The following is a 20,536-nucleotide window of genomic DNA, read 5'->3' as shown; positions in this document are numbered from 1 at the left end:
CAAGTTGGGAGTTGAAGGAAAGCTATAACATATAGACGAAACACTAAAACTACCATCTCAATAACGTGCTCCTCACTTCATTGTACATCTTCAGGCAGCAATGAGTATGTGGATAAATGTGTAATTTGAATCCTTCCCATGTTCTTCTGAAGTTCCTCCATACCTCTTTTGCATTTTTTCATCCAAGTCCAATTTGGTTATATACATGACATATATATATATATATATATATATATTTTATGACCGAGAACCACCTCACGACAGAGCCCTTAGGACTCACCTATGAAACCTAAACCTCCGGGGAGACTAGCACAGCAACCCACAGCCATGGCCTCCCACTTAAATCGCAGTTTGATCCCAAGGGGCTCATGCACACAAGTTCGCCCTTACCACTTGAGCTCCCCATGGGTGGGTTTAATATATATGGTACAAATAGAGGAGAAAAGAAAAGTATAATATAAATACTTTACTTTTTCCATGATTAGGTGAAATTACCAAACAAAACAAGAAACGAGAGTACCAAAAAACTTACAACGTGGAGAATTCCTATTGCACAGAAAGCTCTTCTGAAGACAATTCAACCCTGGCAAAGTACTGCAATCACAGAAAATGATAGATGCTCAATCTAGACGGAAATTTTATCATCTGCAGAAGTAAAAAATTGCAGCTAATTTGGGCTGGTAGGGCTCTTGTTCTTAAAAGCAATTTTTGTATGTCTTCAAAAACTATTTTCAGATAATTATTCTTGAAGACAGCCTATTCTCATAGAATATCGATGCAATGTGTTCCATATTCCAGGGGATAACTGGAATAAGTATGATGTGTGTTTTAATCAGTGTGGAAATGTGCGTTACCATACATGAGGTGTATTATAAACCCAGGCCTTCTAAACTTTCTTCTTATTTTCTGAAAACACAGGAGAAAGGCTTGTTCCTCCTATCGTTTCTTTCTTCTTTTTTTGTTTTCCTTTTTTCTCATTCCTATATTCAATAATGGGTTTATAATGAATGAATAAGAGATACCATAATTCAATTACTCACCTTATGTTTGAGCTACCAAACGTGAAATTGTTGGCCACCAAATTCCTGTATAATTCCATGAAAAGAACCTTATTATGTTTTTGTCTTCATGTACCAGCCAGACCCAACACAGAGAGAGAGAGAGAGAGAGAGAGAGAGAGAGAGATGTCACTGCAGGGATTCAAGCATTCAAAACAAGTGGAATGTTTAAAATAACTATCTGGAAACCCAATGGTAGGCGGACAAGCAAGAGATTCTTTAATACTTGTATAATTGGTTAATTAAAATATGTAGTTGATTCTTTACATTTGTTCAAGAAAGATTATGCAAGTGATGCTTGAGAAAAGATAGAAAGAAGCGCTATATGAGCACCAGAATACCTAATGTTTCAAAGCAAAATGTTAGAGCGAGCAAAATTTTTGTGAGAAAAGATGTATAAGAATATAAGAGACATACAGTTGTAAACCAGAGGTAGTTACCCAACTCGGAAAGCTTCCTGATATATCATTGTAAGATAAATCTCTGCATCCAAAATCATATTAACAGGAATGAATAAGTAAAGAAATTAGAAAAGCAATTAGATTGATTCCATGCTATCACATGGAAGATGTCCTCCTTCCTCGCATTTATTAAGGAGATATTCAATAGGTCATATAGGAAACTTAGCATGAGATGCATCTACTTATCCAAAGAAACAAAGGGATGGATTTATCCAAACTTAGCATGAGAATGCTTATGAGTGTCCAGTCACAGCAAACTACAACATTCTATATAGATTTTGAACAGATTTTCCTTCCGGTGAAATATATTTTTAAAACAGCCACATTGTCATGAAGCATGCCTAGGACACTCATCATATTACAAGGACATTTAAATTGAAGATGAGATGGAAATACATTGATTGCCAATGAAATTCCAATAATGATCTCCCAGGACCTATTATAGACATGAAACCGATCAGAAATGTACTTATAAAAAAAAACCGATCAGAGATGTAGCAATGGAATCTCCAGCATTTTTATGGTAATCCTTGATAATCGAATAGAAATAAAGCCACAGTTTTTTCTTTTATTTCTTGCTTTTTATTGTATAATAAGCAATTGAGCCTTCACAGAGCCTGACTGCCACTCTCTCTCTCTCTTCCCCCCTTCTCTACAGCTCTAATACACCAGTTATGACTTAGACCGATGCCCCATGCTCTCGGTAACTAGACCGATGCCCCATGCTCTCAGTAACAGACCCCACCCCTGACAAGTCTCGTTCTCCCCTCATCAGTCCCCCCTTCTCTCTCTCACACACACACGCACACACACATTTCTCTCGCTTTTATATATATACCTCTCCATGCTTCACTTAAACACAATCACCTAGACCCCAAAATGCAATCTGGGTCATCTAGAGATCAACCCATAGATGAGTCGGTCAGGAATGGCATATAAACCACCGATATGATCTAAACTAGACTCACTCTGATCTAGGCGTTTCTCAATGAATTGAACCATATCAGGTACAAAGGCCAAAGTTTTCAGGCTAATTGAGCTAATTTTAGGTTCATTTCAATTATATTGAGGTGTATAGAAGGAATATTAAACTTAAAGTTTCAATTATGCATGATTCTGGGAACTTATTGGTCCAATCAAGTTTTCTGCAAATTAATTGCGCTACTACAAGAAAAACATCTAAAAATTTAAGCTTCAATTCTCAATTAAATTCGGTTGTGATTGTATTGAGAATAGTTGAGAATTATGTTTTCAGCTTGCACATAATGTAGTGTTTACGAGATCACATATCGCATTGTCAATTACTATGAGAATGTGCTCTCTGAACAATTTTCTTGGAGACGGCGATTAGATGGGCTTGCTTTTGACGTCCTTGATTCACATGAAATGGAACAACTCGAAAGGCCATTTGACAAGCTAGAGTTCAGGCAAGTATTAAAACGTATGGCAAGTGACAAAGGTCCAAGTCCAGACGGCTTCTCTAAGGATTTTTTTTCAAACAAGCTAGGAAGTGCTTAAAGAAGACATCATGGGGGTCTTCCATGAGTTCCATGAAAATGAAAGGTTTGGAAAAAGCCTAGATGCAACTTTCATAGCGCTTATACCAAAAGAGTTTGGCGTTGTAGAGGTAAAAGTTTATCGTCCCATTAGCTTGGTCAATGGGTTGTACAAAATTCTCTCCAAAGTATTGGCGAATCGGTTGAGTAAGGTGTTGGAGAAGTTAATATCGAAGCCTCAGAATGCCTTTGTCAAAGGTAGGCAAATCCTTGACTCAGTGCTTATTGCCAACGAATATTTGGATAAGAGACTCAAGTCGGGAGAGTCGGGGCTTTTGTGTAAGTTGGATATGGAAAAAGCCTATGATCATGTCAACCGGAGATTCTTACTTTACATGCTCGAGAGATGTGGCTTTGGTACGAAATGGTGTACATGGATCCATCATTGTATCTCTACAGCTTGTTTCTCTATATTGGTGAATGGCACGCCAAAAGGCTTCTTTAAAAGCTCACGATGATTGAGACAATGTGACCCTTTATCTCCACTACTCTTTGTTTTTGTGATGGAAGCTTTTAGTAAGATGATTTTAGGTGTCATGGAGGGTGGGTTCACATCTGGATTCTTATTGGGGGAGGCAAATACTGGCTCGCTCAACATATCTAATCTATTATTTGCCGATGATACATTAGTTTTTTGTGGGGCCAACCATAATCAATTTCGAGCTTTGAGGGATCTTCTAATATGCTTTGAAGTTGTATTAGGCTTGAAATGTGAACTTGGCCAAATTAGAAGTAGTGTCAGTGAGAGATGTTCCTAATGTGGAGAGTATGGCTTCCATTTTGGGATGCAAGACATCTCAGCTACCCATGAAATATCTTGGCCTCCCGTTGGGTGCAACATTCAAATCGAAATCTATTTGGATGATGTTCTAGAAAAAATGGAGATGAATTAGCTAATTGGAAGGGGATGTATTTATCCAAAGGTGATAGGGTCACCTTAATCAAAAGTACCTTTTCCAATTTGCCAACTTATTTCCTCTCATTATTTATGCTCCCCGCCAAGGTGGCTCACCGTATGGAGAAACTCCAGTGGGACTTCTTGGAGAGGGAGGAGGGGGGGAATAAATGACGAGTTTAAATTTCACTTGGTGAAATGGGCCACAATATGCTCTCCCATCAAATGAGGTTTGGGTATTCGAAACTTGAAATCTTTCAACATAGCCTTGTTTGGTAAATGGCGATGGAGATATCACTACGAACAAGGGGCGCCCTTGTGGAGAATTTCCATCACATTGAAGCATGAGGAACCGTGGGGAGGATGGTGCTCTAATGAGGTGAGTGAGCCTTATGGAGTGGGGCATATAAGAAGAGGTTGGGATACATATGCAAGTAATATCCATTTTATTGTGGGTAATGGAGCCAATGTCAAATTTTGGTATGATGTATGGTGCGGCGATAGGGCATTCAAGGAAACCTATCCACAAGTTTATGGTTTAGCAAGAATGAAAGAAGCCTCGATTGCGGACCTATTAATCATCTCCAATGGTATTCCTTGATGGAATGTTACATTCCTCAGATATGCACAAGATCGAAGGAGTTGAAGACAAGATTTAAGAAATTCATATTCACATTACGCTCTTTCTACCAAGCCACGATCACTCACAACACAAATCCATTCTCATGGAAGAGCATTTGGAAGACAAAGGCACCTCTAAAGGCAGCATTTTTTTATGGACATCTTCCTTGGGGAAGATCCTCACTCTAGACAATTTGAGGAAACGTCAAATCATAATCATGGATTAGTGTTGTATGTGCAAGAAGAGCGGAGAGTCCGTTGACCATTTACTACAGTGTGAGATTGCCATGACTTTGTAGAATGAAGTCTTCGCTCGGTTGGGACTAGCTTGGGTGATGCCAAAAGGGTAAGTGACTCCCTAGCTTCTTGGAGAGGCATTCAGGGCAATTCTCAAATTGCATCAATATGGAAGATGGTCCCAATATGCCTATGGTGGTGCATTTGGAGGGGGAGGAATGAAAGATGTTTTGAAGATCAAGAGTAATCAATGGATGAGCTTAGAAACTTATTTTTCAATACATTACTTCATTGGACAATTGTAATTGATTTTCATGGCATGACCTTTCATGAATGCAATGTATCACTAAACTAGCACGCTTAGGCATCACTCTTGTATGTATCCCGTATACTTGGGCTCTTGCCTACTATTTTGATCAATAAAAACTAGTTTACTGATAAAAAAAAATAATGTTGCGTTTAAGTTGCTGTATCTCCAAATTCATATCACAGATAAGTTCGATCTGAGATTTATATTATTAAAACTAAGGTTTAGTTGTAATTTAAGGCTTTCATTTATCTGGTTTTCGCCTTGTCAAATTGAGTGTGCAAGTTGTAATTGAGACCTCCCCATGAAAAAAAAAATTAAAAACTTTGGTCAAATAGGTGTCAATTAGGGGGCTGAGTAGCATGACCCTTTAATTATTGTGTCAGTCTTGATAGGTATATCCATTCTTTGTAAGTCCCTATTTGAGTTCATTTAAGACACTTGAAGGAAATCTTGGATCCTCTTGCAAGTTGCTCATTATGTAATTAGCTAGCTAATGGATTTTAACAAATGTACTTTGTGGCATGGAAGGCATCTCTTTGCCTTTGGTTAACGGTCATTTTTGAAATCTCCATGAAACTAAGTTCGTTTTGGGGATACATTATTTTGATAGCCTGATGTTCTAACAAGCAAGGTTTTAGCATGCACCATGCCCATTGTGGTTTTGTGCCTGACATTTAAGTTTGATTTCTCTTGTAGCCACCTAAAATAGAACTATAACACCTTATATAGTAATAACTCATTTGAAGGCAGTACACCACTTCTATGACATTAAGACTCACATATTTTGAAGCATTTCACTTTTTTGGCTAGGAAGCGGTCCAGAAAGACTGTTGTTTCCAAGAAACCTGCCATTGCAATATGGTGGAAGAAAAGACAAAGAAAAGGCAAAACATCATGAAGTGAGAAAAGGTCATACCAAAAAAATCAATTATAGCTGTATGAGTAAATATCTTAAAGCAAGGGAAGAAAGAGCATGTATGGTTTTTACACGTATGTAAGAGAACTCATATTGAACAAAGCACTGGGTATTCGGCCTGTTAAGTTGTTGAAACTCAAATCCCTGCATTTTAAAGAGCCAAATTAATGAAAGCTAACTCCAATAATTTTTATTTTTATTTTTATTTTTGGATCAGTAACTCCAATAATGAAGCTGACATTTCAATCATAAATTCAGGAGCTTACAATATTTTTAGACTTTGGTGTTCTCCAATATTAGAAGGAATAGTTCCACTAATCAGGGCATTCCTCAGAACTCTTAGGTGTCAAAAAAGAAAATGGTGTAGCTAATGGTTAATACAATAAGACTAAATGCGCAACTCGAAAAAAAAAGCATATATTCGTAGTGTACAGAGTGGCATGCTCACTTACAAATCTGTTAAGTCCTTCAAGCTAGTTATGAAATCAAGGGAAGAGCTCACATTGTACAAATCACTGATTCGTCTGGACAATTACACCCAAACATCACCGAAGTTAGTCTTTCTTCCCTTGTTAAAGTGGGAAGTGAGAGAAAGACAGAGAGAGAGAGACAGAGAGTCTGAATCAGCAACAAATATTTACTCACAGAGAGTTCAGTGAGATCAACATAGAAAAACTAGATGGTATTGGACCTTCAAACGAGTTCCCTTGAAATCTCCTATCAGAAACAATTGGATGACTTGTCAAGAAGACCAATATCTATCACAGAAATATAGGTTACTTTCATAATATATGAACTAGAAGATGAAATAAAAAGATCCTTTCTTATTGCTTACAATCTCTTAAGTCTTGTCCAATTACCAACAAATTCAGGTATTTTTCCACTCAAAGGAGTGTCAGATGCCACCCTGAAATTCAAAAAAGCTCACTAATAGTAAGGCAACCACAAGATGGTATTGGCCCCGCGGGGGGGGGGGGGGGGGGGGGGGGGGGGGGGGGGGTGTTGTGATATAGAGTGAGAGTAGCAATCCTGCTTACAGAATTTCCATGTTTTGAAGCTCAGCAAATGTTGAGGGAAATTCACCACCCAACCCACTACTGTCTAGATAACTGTAATACCAAGCAATGTATACACTATCATCATCTGAAATGTTGAAACATGCATTTATTCATAGAAAAAAAATTAAAAAGAATAAATGTTGGAACTTACATTTCCCGTAGTTTGACCAAATTACCAAGTTCTGGTGGGAGAGTTCCAGAGAAATTGTTATGGCCAAGAGACCTGCATAATATATATACAAAGAGTTATTGGAATGAATAAGAAACGAAGTAAATTTCTTACATCGTTATTTCAAGTATAATTCATTTCTACGTTATTAAAGCATATTTTCCTGCCATTAGAAAAGTTAAGCAATCCTCTCGAACACATGATGTTTCTTAATGGTACCAGTCAAGAGATTTGAATCACTTGAACCTTTCCGAAATCCATCACCGTCCTATGTAGGCATGTCAAAAGGGAAGAGGAGTTGATTAGCCCCAAGAAAAATAAAATAGTGAACCATCCCTTCATGACTAGAAGCAACATGATTTAAGAGGCCGTCAAGTAATTTATGTACATTTGGGTGGTAGAAACATTTTCAAGTAAAGAAGTCTTTCCACTTCTTCCTTTTTTCTTCCCTTGTGGTGAGTGAGTTTAATTTAAAACTATTATAAAGCAACTGGTCACTTGAGCAAGACCTGGCTGGCAAACATCCCCCTACCCCCTTTCCCATCTTCCAGGAGCAAACTTCATTCTAGCAGTACAAATGCTATTGCCAACAGCTAGCATTAGAGAAAGCAGTGAGAATGAAAGACCGCAAGGAAAAGGAAATAAAACAAGCACCAAGGGATGCCATCGAGTAAGAGGAAGCATGCCTGAGCTAACAAAAGGCAAGATCAAAAGAATTAGATGCCTAAAAGGCAAATTGAAAGCATTTTCAGACAGGTAGCTACAAAGACCTGAGGACCAAGAAAAGTCTTGTTTATTTATTTATTTATTTTTAGATGAGTAAGGAAAACGTAGTTTACTCATAATAAACATGGCTTCTTCTTCTAGGATAAGTTTAAGCAACCAATGAAATGGCAGGATAGGTTGGAGGATCCGTAGCTTTTTGTGAAAGGGTTGCTCTCATCATGTTATTGCTGAAAAGATCATGAGAGAACTTTCAAACATGGCTTCTTATTTGACCAGACATCCACACTTCCATTGTTTGTAAGGGAAGGCTAACTGTATGCTGGTCATGGCTTGTCTATTGATTATACTTCTTGCAAACTTGGCAAAAGCAAAATTCTTCCTTTTCCTATGCATGGTAGTCGTGCTACCAAATGTTTTGATGTTATCCATAGTGATGTTTGGGGTATTACACCAGTTGCTTCACAGGCCCATTATAAATATTTTGTAATGTTGATTGATGATTATAGCCGTTTTACTTGGGTGTATTTTCTCCATTCTAAGGGGGGTGCTTCGGGTTTTTCAGACATTTGTTGCCTACCTTGAGACCCACTTTTCTACATGTCTTAAGGTTTTCAGGTCAGATAATGGTGGTGAGTATATGTCTCATGCTTTCCAAGCCTTTTTGCAACAGAAAGGCATTATTTCTCAGCGTTCTTGCCCTTATACACCTCAACAGAACAGTATGGTTGAACGCAAGAATCAACATCTATTAGATGTTGTTCGGACTTTGCTTTTAGAGTCCTCTATTCCTCCTAAGCTTTGGGTGGAAGTTTTGTCCACTACTGTCTATCTGATTAATCGTCTGCCATCTCAAATTTTGGACTTTAAGTCACCATATTATCGTCTGTTTGGTTCACGTCCTAGTTATCAAGCCTTGCATACATTTGGATGTGTGTGCTTTGTTCATCTACCTCCTCATGAACATCACAAACTTGCTGCTCAATTTGTTCAATGTGCTTTCTTGGGATACAGTGTGCCTCAAAAAGGTTTTGTGTGCTTTGATGTTGCGGCTATCACATTCGTATTTCTAGGAATGTGATCTTCTTTGAGAATCAATATTTCTTTCAAAGCCATGTTGTTCCTAGTTCTGATATGGCTATGCTTCCTAACTTTGATGATGTATCTTGGCCTGTTGAGCTTTTCAAACCAGGTGTTATTTATCAGAGACGGCAACCTCCACTTCTATCACCACCCTTTCCCGACTCTGATCAGGCATCTGTTCCTGAAGCTTTCAGCGCTCCTCCCGACCTTCTCATCCACCAGAAAGGTATGGCTTTTCCCACCGTCGCTCAATGTGACTTTAGCTCAGATCAATGTGCCCAATTCTTACTCTCAGGCAGCTACACAAGCCTGTTGGGTAAAGTCTATGGATGAAGAGATGCAGGCTTTGCAGTAGAACCATACTTAGGATATTGTTTCTTGTCGATCTAGTGTTAAGCCCATTGGGTGTAAATGGGTGTACACCATCAAGCTAAAATCTGATGGTTCTCTAGACAGGTATAAAGCACAGTTGGTGGCACTTGGTAACCGGCAGGAGTATGGGGTGGATTATGAGGAGACCTTTGCTCCTGTGGCTAAAATGACTACCATCTTAGCCACAGGTGCCTCAAAGGGTTGGCCTTTGCTGCAGATGAATGTCAAGAACGTCTTTTTGCATTGTGATCTTAAGGAGGAGATCTATATGACTCCACCACAGGGCTTGTTTGTTACTCCTTCAGATGTGTGCCGGTTAAAAAGGTCTCTCTATGGGTTGAAATAGGCTCCTCAAGCTTGGTTTGATAAGTTTCAGTCTACTTTACTTAATCTTTCCTTTGTCTAGAGCCAATATGATTCTTCCTTGTTTCTGCACAAGACGACTAGTAGTATTGTGTTACTTCTGGTTTATGTGGATGATATCGTTATTACAGGGACCGATTCTGTATTGATTCCGCAGCTCCAACAACATGTCAAAGCCTCTTTTCATATTAAGGATTCAGGTCTTCTGTAGTATTTCTTAGGTCTTGAAGTGAAATCTACTCCTGCCGGTACTTTCTAACATCAACACAAGTATGCTCAGGAGTTGATTGCATAGGCAGGTCTTCAAGAAGGGAATTTTGTGCAAACTCCCATGAAGGTGAATGTGAAGCATCATAAGGATGAGGGCAAGCTTTTACCCGATCCTTCTCTCTATCAACAAATTGGTCGGCAACCTGAACTATTTGACCATCACTAGGCCTGACATTTCTTTTGCAGTTCAACAAGTTAGTCAGTTTATGCAGACTCTCCGTCTTTCACACTTGGCTATTGTCCAGTACCTAAGGGGGATCGTGGTCTCTACTTTCCTACTGCATCACCAATTCAGTTGGTGGCTTATAGTGATGTTGATTGGGCGGGTTGTGTGAATAATCGCCGTTCAGTCACCGGTTTATGCATGTTTCTTGGCAATGCATTTATTCATGGAAAAGTAAGAAACAAACTCGAGTCTCCAAGTCCTCCACCGAGTTCGAGTATCTTGCCATGCCTTCTGCTTGCTCTGAGATTGTTTGGCTTCGTGGGTTGTTGGGAGAGCTTGGTTTCTCTCAAAACGAGCCTACTCCTCTTTATGCTAACAACACTAGTGCTATTGAGATTACTGACAATCCGGTGTTCCATGAACACACCAAGCACATGTCAATTTGTCTGAATGACCTTCATGTCTTGAGACCTTTCATATATATAGAAACTTTACATTAAGATATAAAAGCATTTTCCTCTAATTACAACCGAGATTCTCTCTCAATCCCCTAGTTGTACACACTACCCCTATTTTGAAAGTCTAATCTATACAAAATAAGGAAAGTTGAAGACATAAGGAAAGTCTAATCTGTACAAAATAATGAAAGCTAGCTGTAGCAAACCTAACTAATAGGTTGTCGCACATCCTATTAACATCCCCTCTCAAATTGATGTGGGCAGATCAAGAAGCATCAATTTGTCAATCATGAACTGATGTCAGTGCCGAGTAAGAGCTTTGGTGAACACATTGGCTGTCTAAAGAACAATGGAAATATGAGGAAGAGTAATCACACCCCTATCAAAAGCTTCACTTATGGAATGACAATCCACTTCAATGTGCTTGGTCTGCTCATAAAGACCTGGTTAGCAGTAATCTGAATAACAATCGTGTTGTCAGCATGAAGTAGAGTAGGCTAGAGCTGAGGAAAACCAAGTTCTGCCAACAACCCACAAAGCCACACATCTCAGAACAGGCAGAAGATATAGCACGATACTCGGACTCCGTAAAGGATTTTGAAACGCGAGCCTCCTTCTTACCCTTCCAAGAGATAAGAGCATTTACAAGAAACATGCACCACCCAGTGACAGAACGATGAGTGTCCACACATCCTGCCCAATCTTCATCATTGTGACCTGCCAGTAGAATAGGAGATCCAACTGAAACGAACAATCCACGTCGAGAAGTCCACTTGAGATAACGAATGATACGTCGAACAGCAGCAAGATGAAGCTGGAAAGGTGCCAACATAAACTGACTAAACTGTTGGACAGCAAAGGAAATATCGGGTCTTGTAATCATTAAATAGTTTAAACTCCCAACCAAATGCCTGTAGAATAAGGGATCAGAAAGAATCTCCCCTTCCCTTTGCTGTAGTTTCAAATTCACCTCCGAAGGTGTAAGAACCGAATTTCCTTCCTGAAGACCAGCCAAAGTAATCACCTCTTGTGTATACTTGTGCTGATGCAAATATGTACCTTCTAATGTGGTTTGAACCTCAAGGCCGAGGAAATACTACAGATGGCCAAGATCTTTCATGTGAAAGGAAGCCTTGAGGTGCTATTGTAACTACTCAATCAACTAGGAGTTCATTCCTGTAATCACGATATCATCCACATAGACCCAAAGCAAGACAATCCCAGTAGCAGTCTTTCGAAGAAATAGAGATGAATCAAAATTGCTTTGAACAAAATTGAAATCAAGAAGAGTGGAACGAAACTTATCAAACCAAGCACGCGGTGCCTGCTTTAAGCCATACAGAGACCGTTTCAGGCAACAAACATCTGAAGATGGTGTAGAAAACAGACCTTGGGGAGATGTCATATAGATTTCCTCCTTGAGGTCCCTATGTAGAAAAGCGTTCTTGACATCCATCTGCCAGAAAGCCTAACCTTTGGAGGCAACAATGGCCAAGACGGTCCGCACCGTAGTCATCTTAGTGACAAGTGCAAAAGCTTCATCATAATCAATGTCATACTCCTGGCAATTACCAAGTGCCACTAGACGAGCCTTATATCTCACTAAGGAGCCATCAAATCGAAACTTAACTGAATAGATCCATTTACACCCAATAGGTTTCACACCAGGAGTACAAGATACAATATCCCAAGTGTGATTTTGCTGTAGTGCCTGAAGCCCTTCTTGCATAGCTCGCTGCCAACAAGCTTGCAAAGATGTCTGAGAATAAGAACGAGGCACTACAATAGTATCCAAAGTCGCAGTGAGTGAGGTATGAGGAAAACCATACCTATCTGGGGGTTGAGTGACTCTGCTAGACCGCCGAGGTACTAGATTAGGTGGGGAATCGGTGTCGAGAAGGGGCGTTACTGGGTGTGGACAACGACTCTGGTATACAACACCTGATTTAAAGCGTTCAGCAACATGTGACATATTATCAAAATTGGGAAGCATGGCAAGATCAGATTTCAAAAGAAGGTGAAACTGAAAAAAATATTGATTCTCGAAGAAAATCACATTTCTGGATACAAGAAGTTTGTTAGCAATAGCATCATAACAAACAAAACCTTTATGAGCATTACTATACCCCATAAAAGCACATTGTGCAAATTGAGCAGCAAGTTTGTGGCGTTCAATGGGTGACAGATGGACAAAACAAACACACACAAAAGTATGAAGGGACTGATACTCAGAATGACTACCAAACAAGCAGAAATAAAGAAAGTCGCACTGCAAGGTCTGCATAGGCTAGCGATTAATCAAGTACACGGTAGTAGACAACCCAAAATTTAGATGGAACGGAAGATTCAATTAATAGAGTACAAGCGACATCCATGAGATGCTGATTCTTGTGCTCAGCCACCCCATTTTGTTGTGGGGTGTAAAGGCAAGAGCGCTGAGAAATGATACCCTTCTGCTGTAAGTAGTTCTAACAATTGTGAGACATATATTCTCCCCCGGAATCAGAATGCAAGACTTTGATACAAGTGAAAAATTGTGTTTCAATAAAAGCTACAAAGGTCTGAAACACAAAAAACACATCTACCTTAGATCAAAGAAAACAGACCCAGGTGAAATGACTATAATCATCGATGAACGTCACAAAGTACTTGTACTGAGCATGTGAATGACCAGACTAACACCCCAAACATCAGAATGAATGATCTCAAAGCATTTTGTAGCACAGTTGCCATGCATAGGAAAAGATAAAGTCTTGCTTTTGCCAAGTTTACAAGTAGCACAATCAAAGCACAAATGACCATGTTTATTAGATGTGTCAATACTATAGAATTTGGATGGCCCAATCTTTAATGCCATACCTCACTTTTATTTGCTACGGTAGTACATGCCAAAGACATTAAACTAGGAATAGAAAAATGTAGAGGAAATAAACGTCACACTTTAGGCCCCTTCACGATCACAGTCCCGGACACCTAATCATGCACAATACAACTACCACGAGAAAAATGAACATCATAGTTAATATCCACCAATTGACCATCAGAAATCAAGTTTGTAGACAACCCCGATGACATAAAACCATCCTTGAAACCATGTCAAAGAGTATCAACAGTAGTAATAAGAAGCGTACTCCCATTGGCAATCTGAATGTGTTGGACACCTTCATACTTGTGAATATCATGTAACATATCTGCACTCCCAGTCATATGATTTGAGGTCCCCAAATCCACAAACCAAGAAAGTGTGAGTTGGGAACCCTTACCTTGAAGTCTGAAAGCAGAGAAAGCTGACATAATCATTTGTTGCACCATCTCTGGCATGAGTCCAGGCTGATTAACACCAATTGGTCCAATTGAGGTGGCTGCAACATTCTGTGTAAGATCTGAAGCCCCTAGTGGGGTTTGAAGAGCCGCATGAAATGCCTATGCCTATAGGTTTTGGGGTTGTATTGGACATTCCTTAATGATATGGCCATCCTTCTTGCAATAGTTGCAGAACTTCTTGCTGCAATTCCATGCAATATGCCCATATCCCTTGCAGTTGTAGCATGGAATTTGTGGTTTCTTCCTCTTCCCTGAGTGGCATATGCTATGTTAACCACCTCGGAATGAATTCTATCTTGTGTCATTCCAAGTTGAGTGGACAGTCGCTGCTCCTCTCTTAACAATTCACCAAGACAGACATCCAACCAGGGAACGGGATCACGATTTAGCAAACCTGCCCATGTAGTCTCAAATTCTGATCTCAACTTCATCAGAAATCGATCTCTCTGACTCTCTGCATGAACCTCCTGAAGTGCACCTAGTGCTTCTTGAGAAACCTTGGCATGAATAATGCCTGAATACTCGCTCCATAAATTAAGAAACCCACCATAGAATTGTTCAATGGACAGATTACCTTGGCTGTAGTTAGCAATCTCCAACTCCAACTGAAACCTTGGCAAGAATAATGCCCGAATACTCGCTCCATAAATTAAGAAACCCACCATAGGATTGTTCAATGGACAGGTTACCTTGGCTGTAGTTAGCGATCTCCAACTCCAACTGAAACCTTCTAGCATTGTTGTCTTGATTGTAGAAGCACCTCAGATACTCCCACATCTTTTTAGCAGTTGTGAAGGAACAAAGATTATTTACCATGTGAGGCTCAATAGATCCCAACAGCCAAGACACAATTCTTGCATCCTTGCTTTCCTATTGAACAAGATTTGTTCCGCTGTCATGAGTTTTACCGGTACCATCGATATGGCTCCACAACTCATTTCACAAACATCCTAAATTGAAACTTCCAGGCAAGTAATTGACCCTGTTGAGGACCCTTACGACCAAGCATCCATCAATGCAGGTCGAATTCCAGAAGTAACAACCTACTTCTCAACAAAGACAGTTCCACTCCCAACCCTGTTGAGGACCCTTACGACCAAGGATCCATTGTGTTGCATTCCTAGTTAAAAAACAGTGTTCTATGAATAGATTTTTACTTAGTACTCAGAGTTCCCAAGGTATTGTTTTGCATCCTTTTTCCTTTCTTTTCTTTCTTTTTACCCCTCCTAAAAATGTCTATATGAGATTTTTTTTTTCCCAAAAGTTTTCCACGGGATTCGAATATGATGTTCCGTGTGTGTGCATACATATATTGTATCCGCAATGTACTTTGATCTGAAAGGCACGGCCTTACGCAGCAGTATAAGCAAGTTTTACTACAAAAACAAGATCGCTATTGACAATTCCTGCTAACAACCAAAGTACATTTTATTGTGGAGAATGCTCTGAATTCTTACAGCGATGTCAACTCCTTAAGGTTTCCAAGCTCCTTTGGGATGGGCCCATAAAATGTATTAAGGGCAATTGACCTAACAGATAAAACAAAAAAGAAAACAGGAATCAGAATTAGGAATTAGAGCTAACCAGGAGACCTTATATTTCAGGTAACAACCATGATGTTGACTATTTCAACAGTTACAGAATGGTGCCCTATGCGAAACCATGAAAATTCACTATGTCAATTTTTTTGTACAAAGTACACCATCGCAAACCATTTGAGGAATGGCACCCTGAATGATGATATAAACATAAATTTAAATGCAACAATATATAAAATTTGATTGGATGAGTGGCCCAAAAAGTACTAGTTTTCAAAATAGACAGCATATTTTTGTAAAATCATTTCTCAAGTGGACGACTGGGTATAAGTTTAGAGAAAAATCCCAACAAACCTCAATCCAGCCAAAGGGAGAGAGAGGGAAAAGAGAAAAATGAAGAAAGAAAAACTCAGCAATCCTTCGATCATTTTTATCTACTAATGTGCTTTAGATATATAAGAAGAAACATAATATATAAATCAAATAGACTCAAAAGATGCAACCGCGTCCTGTATATGATAGTTAATGCCAACATTATTGGGTAACCTCTGTGATGGCTTTTACATTTACATTGTTTCATTTTGATCATTGTTTCAGTTACCTTACTGTTTTCTCTAGTCTTTTAGTAACTAAATAGAAATTTTGTTTTTGTAAGTAAATGTTTCCACTGAAGAAACAGCCATCTACTGATGAAAGCCAATTTTAAATCCAGCGAGCTTAATCTCTACCTAAAAGTTATGAGAAAGATATAATAACTATATTAATGTGATGACTAGCTGCGTGATTAGGCAGCAACCCATAAACTAAATTAGTAATTTTTTCTGAACACAATTCAATTATCAAGCACAGAAAACTTCCAATTACAAGTGATAGTTTTTTTCTATACTTACAGGCTCTGCAATTTAGTTAAGTTTCCAATAAATGCTGGCAAGGTACCCGTGAAGAAATTTTGATCAATCTTCCTAAAATTCCAAAGAAGAAACAATAATTATCACCGGCTCTAGTTCTTGTATCATGAAAAGATAATGTGTAGTTAAAAAATGTAAAAAGACGAATTTAATTTTCAGAAAATAATGGCCAAGCGGAGGTACTGAGTAATCCATACAAAAGGGTCAGATCTTTCAAAGCCACAATATCTTCTGGAATAACTCCACGTTTGTCCAGAGCATAAACTCTCCTGGAAAAACAAACAAACAGACGGTTAGTATGCAATAAGTAATGGAGATGTTTAGAAAACCGTACCAGCAAATGTTATGCTGAAAACTACAATGTTAGACGTACATCTAGCATATTTATCAAACCAACAGATTCTAGCCTGCATTAGAACGGAAGTAAATCCATTTCTTGATCTGGATTGGGCGCTGAAGATAGTTGAGGAAATCTCAAAGCGCTGGTTTGGTCTTGACGGAGCAGACGTAAAAGATACTTCGCTAAGTTGGCAGTGCCTGTTCAATGAATCAATCCTAGCGGCCGGTTTGTATAGAAAGAAAAATCGATCCATGCATCTCAATTCATTTTATTTAATTATTATAATTTTTAAAAATTTTCATATAAAATATAATAAATAATTTAATTCTTTTAAATTCAATTCAATTTTAAAATTTTAAAATAATAATATAAAATAATATTTTAATAATATTTTATTTAATTTTCAATACTCATCTTAACTTTAAATCCAAACTAAAAATAGACTTTTGAACCTTCAAAGACGCAGGCCACATAACTTTTTCCTTCCATTCTCTCTCTAGTGTGTGCGTGCAGTTGTTTTGATTCAAGGTTTTTCGATAGAAAGATTCTATTAATTATCTTCACATATCATATTCTTTATTTTCTTTTCTTTTTTTATTAAATATGTAATATATAGATAATAAATAAAAGAATTCAATAAATTTAAGAAGAATAGAATTAAAATTAAATTAAAAAAATAAATAATATATAATATATGGTGTGTGAATACCATGACTAGCAAACCTCGGCTGGGTAATGCCAGTTTATTTTACACGCACAGAACCTCGTTGTCTTTCGAGACAGTAATGTTGACATTGTTCAGGACCTTCTTGTACAGTTGTACCCGTAGGCCGTACTCCCTTTTTTATTTTATTTTATTTTTAATATTTTGGTTTTTTTTTTTTTTTTAGTATTTTATTGTTCAGTTTCTATGAACTTTTAACTATATTTATATCAGTTTATAATTTTTTAAAATAAAAAAAATTATTCACGAAAACATTTTATAAAAATAAGCTAACTTTCAAATATGGCTTGATATGAAACGTATTAACTCTACTTTAAAATTTATAAAAATTAAATTATTTATTATATTTTATATAAAAATTTAAAAAATATTATAATAATAAAATAAAATAAAATAAAATTATTTCTATATCCAAATGAACTAACACTTTTCCCATAACTTATTAAGAAACACGTATCAAAGGACGGCTATCGATGTGGCACATGCACTTACCATGGTTTAATAGTTTTTTGATAAAGGACTAATTTAATTGTTATTAAAAAATAAAGGATTAAAAAATTCAATTAAAAAATATATACTCAAAATTTTTTATTCGACCCTTCTTACTACTTCATATATCTGGCCGTTGTAGAGAATAATCCTCACTAATAAAATACTCACAAAATCTATACGTTTCAAAGTAAACTTTCTAATTGAGTAGGATTTAAATTTAGAAGACTTGAATGATAAATCACAAAAAACGCTATTTTATTGCTCATCAAGACTCCACTAGTCACCTGAGCTATTATATATGTATGCATGCATATATATAACGCATACTTACTAAAATCAAACGTCCAAAATACATAAATAATAAATTATAGATGAATAATATTATTTATCATCTCAATTTTCATCATACTATAATATGGCATTAGATAATTAGAAACTATTTATTATATTTTAGTTGTGAACCTATCATCTAATACCACATCATAAAATGATGAGATGATAATAAAAAAATAAATGATAAATAGATTTACTCATCATAGATAGATTGAATCGTTGAATTGAAAAAATCAGGTACTATTATATAATTTTGTATCGGCTAAATTCATAAGTTAAAGATAGAAATACTCAACATTAATTATAGTATTTTCACAAACATATCACAAATTATATTTAGTAATAGCACAAAAACTTTACTAGATGTAATTTACAAATAATATTATAAACTAGATCATGTTAATCTAGATTGACTGAACTATGTATGTCTTGGGAGTTGGGGTTAGAATTTTGAGACCAACTTAATTTTCACGTCCAAGGTATTATGCATGATCAATTTAGTTGATAAATCTACTAATTTATTTATTATAATCAATCTAGCTCCTTTGTCATTTGATAAAATACATTAAGTATTTTTTCATTAAATAATAATAATAATAAATAATTAGAAGAGAGATAGACGTACAGTTGAGTGATGTGGCAAGTTGAGCCACTGTCATAAGTACAATCGCAGAGGATGGCTGGGTTATTATTACCATCTAGAAAGAGCGTTTCATCGAGGGCAGATCCGGTACATAGCTCTCCGCTTGTGTTCCATGATGATGCAGCTTGCGCATCCCATTGTTGGAATATTGCGTTCAATGCCTTAGCTGTCTCGCATCATTCCAAAATTAACAAAAATTGCTTTAGAAAACACCATCCATACACAAAACTAAAGGCTTTTAATTGCAATCCAAATACCTTAGAAGCTAAGTACATGAATTAACTTACATTTTATGATTTTAACACTAGAATCATGTAAAGCTAATCAACTTATATTTTGATTGTATTTAAAATCAATCTAGATGCATTACTTCTATTATATATTATATCACATCATATACACAAGAGTAATTATTTATAAAAAGAAATTACTTTTTTTAGTTGATTCATTTATTTATAAAAAGTCTACGTGTACACGTTTTAAGTTGTACTTAGATTATTAGTACTATGTATACGTGGGGTCTATACAACAAAGTACTTCGTCCCTTTGGGGATTACAGAGGGGGATCTCTTGTCAGTTCTGGCACACCGGAAAACCACCCCTCAAGCATGCAATTTATACATCTTATTTATTATCAGCTCTAGATTGTTTTTACCTTTCGTTTACTTAGAAATTTGTCGGAGATTTTACAAAAGAACAAAGACGTGAAAAAAGTTAGCCAGTAAAAAATATACATGTTTGAAAAGTTTATAGCTCTCCTTAATTCGATCTAATTAAAGCATGTACGATGATGACCATCAAGATGTTAACAACTCCAAGCAGAGGAACCTTTGCTGTAAATCATGAATTCTGGAGTGTAAACAAACAATAATAAGCATCTAATTACTGATTCTAGAGCGTTAACGAGAAAGGTAGGATATTGGTTCACCCCGCCCCCTCTTAGTTCCACTTGCATCCAACGTCATACCCACACGAGACACAGAGGGGAGAGAGAGAGAGAACCTTCAGATGGGTCGGTAGTAGCATTCTGAGCGCTTGAAATCTGAAACGAGAAGAAGAAGAGTAAGGAGCAGCAGAAACAGAAGCAGAGAAAGTGATATGGAGTGGGTGCTGAATATTGCTTCACTCTCGAACTCATCTTCATCCCCCCGTACATGTGAAATGTCACGCGGTTCGTGAGTGCTATATAGATATATATAATAAGCAGAAGATACCAAGATAGCAGACTCTCGGCCAAAATTTTATTAGGGAATTTATTTTTATAAATTTAGATAGTTATTTTTTAACAATATCAAATAATAAATTCTACCAATTTATCACTATTTTATTAAAATATTAATTTTAACATTTTTATTTATTTTAATTCTAATTGTAATTTAAATATTTATTCGTTATTAAAAAAATATACATTAATTTTCTAACGTTGATATTAGATTTTAAAAGAAAAAATTGACATTAACTAATCATAATATTACAAAACTAGAACTTGAAGCACTCAAGCAAGATAATGTCATGTCA

General features: G+C 37.0%; 1 protein-coding gene across 3 annotated transcripts in view; it reads right to left on the bottom strand.

The window, feature by feature from the left end:
• The window catches only part of LOC121265206 (probable LRR receptor-like serine/threonine-protein kinase At1g56130), a 29,958-nt gene extending 9,756 nt beyond the window's left edge, over positions 1 to 20,202 (bottom strand). Inside the window, exons 1-16 of one of the 3 annotated variants that reach the window (XM_041168730.1) lie at positions 20,021 to 20,202; positions 19,001 to 19,184; positions 16,684 to 16,755; positions 16,469 to 16,540; positions 15,498 to 15,569; positions 7,264 to 7,335; positions 7,092 to 7,163; positions 6,890 to 6,961; positions 6,700 to 6,771; positions 6,507 to 6,578; positions 6,321 to 6,392; positions 6,127 to 6,198; positions 5,918 to 5,983; positions 1,476 to 1,541; positions 1,041 to 1,085; positions 533 to 594 (exon numbers count right to left, since the gene is read on the bottom strand). In XM_041168730.1, the coding sequence (XP_041024664.1) occupies positions 533 to 594; positions 1,041 to 1,085; positions 1,476 to 1,541; positions 5,918 to 5,983; positions 6,127 to 6,198; positions 6,321 to 6,392; positions 6,507 to 6,578; positions 6,700 to 6,771; positions 6,890 to 6,961; positions 7,092 to 7,163; positions 7,264 to 7,335; positions 15,498 to 15,569; positions 16,469 to 16,540; positions 16,684 to 16,755; positions 19,001 to 19,184; positions 20,021 to 20,174 (1,297 nt within the window). In that variant the 5' untranslated portion in view covers positions 20,175 to 20,202. Of the gene's footprint in view, positions 1 to 532; positions 595 to 1,040; positions 1,086 to 1,475; positions 1,542 to 5,917; positions 5,984 to 6,126; positions 6,199 to 6,320; positions 6,393 to 6,506; positions 6,579 to 6,699; positions 6,772 to 6,889; positions 6,962 to 7,091; positions 7,164 to 7,263; positions 7,336 to 15,497; positions 15,570 to 16,468; positions 16,541 to 16,683; positions 16,756 to 16,859; positions 17,023 to 19,000; positions 19,185 to 20,020 lie in introns of those variants that run through there. The other 2 variants (XM_041168732.1, XM_041168731.1) reach the window with 2 other exon arrangements.
• Between the last annotated feature and the right edge of the window lie 334 nt (positions 20,203 to 20,536).

The sequence above is a fragment of the Juglans microcarpa x Juglans regia genome, chromosome 5D (assembly GCF_004785595.1).
Source record: "Juglans microcarpa x Juglans regia isolate MS1-56 chromosome 5D, Jm3101_v1.0, whole genome shotgun sequence".
Taxonomy (NCBI): domain Eukaryota; kingdom Viridiplantae; phylum Streptophyta; class Magnoliopsida; order Fagales; family Juglandaceae; genus Juglans; species Juglans microcarpa x Juglans regia.
The sequence above is the reverse complement of the archived record's forward strand: the minus strand, read 5'-3'. Positions and strand labels throughout refer to the sequence as shown.